At 37.4% G+C, this 6,000-nt stretch overlaps 1 protein-coding gene across 1 annotated transcript in view; it reads left to right on the top strand.

Annotated features, from left to right (window-relative positions):
* The window catches only part of LOC134618430 (PAN2-PAN3 deadenylation complex catalytic subunit PAN2-like), a 93,749-nt gene extending 88,119 nt beyond the window's left edge, over positions 1–5,630 (top strand). Inside the window, exons 23-25 of the mRNA XM_063463815.1 lie at positions 4,504–4,597; positions 5,252–5,455; positions 5,572–5,630. Of these exons, the coding sequence (XP_063319885.1) occupies positions 4,504–4,597; positions 5,252–5,455; positions 5,572–5,606 (333 nt within the window). The 3' untranslated portion in view covers positions 5,607–5,630. The remainder of the gene's footprint in view (positions 1–4,503; positions 4,598–5,251; positions 5,456–5,571) is intronic.
* The last annotated feature ends 370 nt before the right edge of the window (positions 5,631–6,000 follow it).

Here is a 6,000-nt window from a genome sequence, read left to right on the forward strand (position 1 = left end):
CATGGGTCAGCCAGCGAGGTACGTTTATATGTCATATAGATCATTTTATGTCTTTATTTCACTCGTCTTACTATTTCATCGAATTGTATGTTATGTTTTAGTTCGACGGTGGCGTAGTTGTGATTAAGGTGAAGCTGTAACAACCCCAAGACCTTACAACGAACATTAAAGACAACTTCATGCCATCAGTAAAAGGACTCTTTATTGACGTTAAGAAGAGGTAGAAGTGATATGTTTATTGAGCTGTTGGTTATAGATTTGGGCTTCTGCTAAGAAAGAGCATTTACTGTATGTGTACATTGGGGGACTGCATTTCCCGGTATCCTTTGCGGGAGAAGTGGGAAGGTACTCAATGTTAGCTAGAAAAAGAAAAGGTTTTCGGGAAGCCATTATGTTTTATCTGTTGGACACCTCCCTTTTTTTTTGAAGTCTAATATAAAGACCAACATTTCTACATCTGATGTCTTGTCCATTTTTTGACTAAATAGATTTGCCACAATACACCTCCCACGCCCTGCTCCGACCGTCAATCGCCAGCCACTTTCCGCGCACCAATGTGGTCGAAGGACGAGGAGCTGGCCGCCACTTCCGCGCCACTACGCTCCAAAGTGTTTGGATAGCAACATAGCAGCCACAAGTAAAAACACATGCTTTAATATACTTGAGTATTTTCCTGGTTTGAGGTGATTTTAAAAAAAAAAACCCCAAAGAGAAAGGCATTGTTGAGTTAATGAGCTTATAGTTAAACTGTGGGTCTGCATGTTAAAGCCAGCAAAACTTGTTCTGTCACTTTGGTTTATAGGAAGGTGTTTTCCATACAATAGATATTAGATACAAAGCAAAACACAGCTCAGAGCTAATCCCGCTCCCATGTTTCTTTCCCTTTCTTGCACAGCGTGTTCCAACACTTAATTCAGGTGGATCCAGACACCTTCTGGTTTACTCTAAATGAGCTGCACTACCCGTCCTCTTACATCCCCAGCAAAAAAACATTTACTGTGTATACACATGAAAAAGTGAAGTTTCTTTTTAACCAAATTAACTACTAAAATAAACATTTAAATTCTACAGCTCATATCTTTTATTAAGATTTAAATGTTAGTCTATAATATTTAGATTGGCAGCTATTTATTAAGGTTTTGTTATGACCCGGCTCAAAAGCTGCAACATAATTAAGGAGACGAACACAAACAAGGCCACCCTGAGGGGAGTCAGTCAATAAAAAAAATAAAAAATAAAAAAAAGGGGGGGGGTTATTACAAATTTTAAACAAAAAACTGACAGGGCTGTGTTCAACATGCCACTGGGCAACCAATTAACTCATTAGGCAAACACAGGTGAGTAAAACAAAAGACAACTCTAAACAGGCTAAGCTCAACCATACACCCGGGTAACCTGCAAAGTTCACCACTATGAACAGAGTTGAGCAAGCACGGTTCACAGAGGGCAAGCTGCACACTCTCCAAAGCAGCCGCCCTGAGTGAAGGTTTTCCAATATTTTGTAACGGCAGGTGAGCACGATCAGCCACTGATTGCTTCACAGGATCCTCCAGGCACCCAATCGCCTATGTGGGTTGACACAGTGCATGCTCAGGGGCTGGCACAAGTCTCCCGCTAGCCAATCGTCAGAGAGTCCTGGCACTCTTGGACTTGCTTGAAGGGAAAAGGGTGGTCTCACTCCTTCCGAGGCCCAGGGCCGTAACAGTTTCTACCCAAAAAGCTTCAAATAGATCACATGAAAGACCAAAACTAACAGGTGAGTACATCATCTTCATAAATATTGTTTATTCAACCAAAACCTAAAAGCTCATCAGTGAGTCGCACTGTCACAGTGCTGGATGTATTTGTGATGTAGGCACTGGGTCAGTGTGGCTACTTCACTGATCTATTCATTACAGTGAAGTACTTTATTTATCATCAGTCTGACACATGGTGAATGTCACAAAACATACCTAGCAGCACATCTAAAATACTACCCATCAGGTAAACTATTCATTACTATATACGTTGCAGGAAACACATCATATAGTATATTACAAATATAACTTAAAGTTTTTTTGAATACATTAAAAAAGCCCTGGCACGACAGCAGCTATGTCATAAAGCTGATTGAAACTCTTTCTGTTTTAAAAGCAAAGAAAATGTTTAAAGCTTTTTTTTTTTTTTTAAGAAAAAGACTAAATTGTTGCATGTAAATGACGGCATTCTGAGCACTGTAAAATGTTTGTTGTTTGATACCAGGAAGTGGAGAATGTGCATGAATCCATGAAAATCTTGATTAAAACAGATTCCAACCACAATTAATTTAGTTTAGTTTTTTTCACCAGCTTCTGTGAAATCTGTTGCAATGTTCATTTTCCAGCTAACTTTTTGTAGCTTTCTTAGAATTCAAATCCATTTTGAATTTTTCAAAAGCTGTTATTTCTCTTCTATAAATGACACAGTTTACATGTTTGAAAAAAGTGTCCTCAATATTTCACCTCGAGATGTTTACAATGCCCTAACTGGTAAGGACTGTGCTTCAAGTCCAGCATTTACAGCCACCACCTTTGAAAAATAGTAACTATACTTTAATAGACGTGCTTCATTTAATAAATCTTTAGGACACATTTGAAAGATTTTTTGATATAATGGTGCCCTCTGCTGGATGATCTGCACACTCTTACCGTTTCCACACAGTTGTTTTTAAAGGTTTATGACATTGTCATTGTTTTTCGGCTTGTTTTGTTTTGGGAACCATAAAATGAAATTGTTCGAGCTCCTTGTCTGGTCTTACCAACAACTCTACAAGTAAAACCAAACATACAGTTAGTAATGATCCAGGAGATATGTTAAAAATCTACACAACACAGTGGATTTCAGTGTTCCATGAAAGAATGTGTAAATCTACACAGAGTATAGTGATCCTGTTCAGCTGGATATGAGGAGGTCAGGGATGAATGTGTTGTGTAGTCTCAATAATATTAAAGCAATAATGTAATCACAATACTGATAACTGGGAGTCTTAAAAACGAGCTATTGCAGTCTCAGAAATATTGTAATATCGAAAATAATAATAAAATAAATCAATATGAATATTTTTGTCAATATGTGGCGAGTAAGACAGTCAAGGACTTTGAACCAATTCAAGGCTCCAAAATCAACAAATTCTGTGAGAGAGAGGAAGCATTTTTTCAGGAGTGCCAGAGTATTGTTTAAACTTATTTTGGTAAAAGATTCTCTCTGAAAACAGTGTGACAGTTCAGATAAATCAGAGGATGCTGCAGGAGAATCAACACGGTTTTCTATAAGGATGAGCTCGCCTGTTAGAAATGGTTGGGACTGACACCAAAGACACCAACTTAAATTGTGCGTGTAGCAATGTAATTGCGTGAATGGCTGTTTACTATTATTATTATTATTATTATTATTATTATCATAGTTTGTTCGATCTTTATTATTTATTTTATTTTATTTTGTTTTATTTTAAATTACTACAATCTAAACAGACAGGACAGGGGAACAAGGAAGAGAAAGACGAGAGAAGTTTGGAAGAGGCTCCACAAAGGAGATGGAAAGAAAAATAGATGGAAGAGAGAGAAAAGATACTAAAATTAACTGGATCACCTGTTGGGAATAAAAAAACATGCAGGAAGAGAACAAAACAGCAGAGAAACTACAGCAACAACCAACATAACCATACATTACAGTAAATACAAGCCCGACAAGTTCAGCTCAGTTTGGCTGTTCCATAACAGATCAGTATTATTCCTGAAGAGCAGAAACGGAGAGACAGAGAGGGAGCACAACCTTTTGATCCCTCTCTCATATTCAAAACAACAAGGAAAGAATATCTGTTTGGGACCTGATTGAAAAGCTGAGTAAAATGAGAAATGTATAAACAATTTGTTTTATTGTGCATATGTATGAAATATAATGTAGATAAATGGGACAAAGGTTGAACTGAATGTTAACATTCATCAGATTGGTTGTGTCAAACCAGCAAGTAAAAACATTTTTGAGACACTAGAGGATGTTACCTTTCAGAGGTCCTACAGATGCATTATTTATGGGTCTGAAAGTTTTTCTGAGGGTTTTCTTTTGGGTTGTGCAAACATACTAAATGTAATTGATAAATATAAGTAATTAGCCAGTAAATGACTTGACAATGTTCATGTAATACAAATATTACATGAACATAAAGGATCCACCCGCTAACTTGTCAATTTGTTCTTTCAGGTGGTCGACTATTTGACACAATACTCTGGCATCAAACCTGGAGACCTGGATGTCACAGTATCCTCTAAGCACGTGACCACTCTGAAGTCAACCTACCTAAAGTTGCGCTTCCTCATTGACACAGGAGTTCACTTTGTAGGTCACGGCCTACAGAAAGACTTTCGTGTCATCAACTTATTGGTATGTTGTTTCTATAAACTAGTGTGTATAATTAAAGTCAAATTCAGTCACCTCACAACTCTTAGAGTGATTAGACATGATTTTTAAGGTTATTTTCTTTTTAAGGTTCCAAAAGATCAAGTTGTCAATACTGTCCAGCTCTTCCATTTGCCCCGCAAGAGGATGATTTTTCTTAGATTTCTTGCCTGGTATTTTCTCGGTAAGTCAAAATATAGAGCTTATTGTAAGAACAAACAAATCAGAAAACGTACAAAAAACAAAGGTTAGTAGTTAACACAAGGTGTAAGGGAGCAGCTGACAGTAGCATCTTCTACAGAAGCCCATGAGCCTTACCTGCCACTCACGTCTATATACAGCATTAAAGTCTTTTTGCATTCAAAGATCTTCAGACATACAGATGAATGCCTCAAAAAATAATCCTGTACTTTTTATTTAATTAAATTAATCAATTCAAATATGTGTGAGTTTTCCTTTAAATCTTAAGTCTTAAACCAACCAATCAAAAAATAAATAAATAAATAAAATCACAACTTCCAACATACATGCAGTGTAAAAAAAATCCCAGATGGTAGCAGATTACAGTACACTGATGATGTATGAGTTTCGTGGACCTTTCTGTCAAGGTTATAGACACATTTCAAAATGAAACACTTAAAAATGTATAAACATAATCGTTTTATTTCACTCGTTATCAATAAATGTAATTCTTGCACCTGCACTTTAAATAAATTAGAGGAGTTTTTGGATTTCCTGCACTAAAGGATCTGTTTACATTCCTCATATTCACGCTGAAATCTGAAGATAACAGTTTACCTTAAGTCATTTCTGATCGGTTTCTTCTTGATGTCCACAGACCTCAACATCCAGGGGGAAACCCATGACAGCATAGAGGATGCACGCACTGCCCTGCAGCTGTACAGGAAGTACCTGGAGCTGAGTCATGGCAGCGGGAATGATGAAGTGAGGAAGGTCCTCAAGGGACTCTATGAAAAAGGGCGCCAACTGGACTGGAAAGTCCCGGAATCGGACACAGGAGATGGTCAAGGTAGCCCAAAAAGTACGAGACTGCGCTGAAGTAGACGCAGACTGATTCTGATGTCGTGTGAGTTTAGATGACAGGGGTTAATGAGAGACATTGTGAATGGATTGAATGCACTCTCCTTCCTTCCACAGGTGCTGCTGTGTTTCCCTCTGTGATGGGGCTGTGAGCAACACCGTGACCGGGAGATTCTTTTGCTTATTTTCTTCAGATGTGTCACATTTTATACTCGTTTGCTTTGTGTACAGTTTTCATGCCGGTCTGTCTGCATCTGTAAACAGACTGAGTCAGTGACTGATCATTTTTAGTCATGAATAAATTTAGGCTTTTTAGGTCAAAGGTTTTCAGAAAAAATTGGTTTGTATTTTATCTTTTTGAAACATTAAATAAAAAAGATGTTTGTTGCTGTAAATGAATGCATCCTGAGCGTGTAAGATGCTTTTTTTTATACCAGGAACTGGGAAATGTACATGAATACTTGTCAATCTTGATTAAAATCGAATAACCTAAACTCTGTGACTGTTCAGAGAAGTCTATTTACATCTAACAATGACTTTAGTTTG

The sequence above is a fragment of the Pelmatolapia mariae genome, linkage group LG20, assembly GCF_036321145.2.
Source record: "Pelmatolapia mariae isolate MD_Pm_ZW linkage group LG20, Pm_UMD_F_2, whole genome shotgun sequence".
Classification (NCBI taxonomy): domain Eukaryota; kingdom Metazoa; phylum Chordata; class Actinopteri; order Cichliformes; family Cichlidae; genus Pelmatolapia; species Pelmatolapia mariae.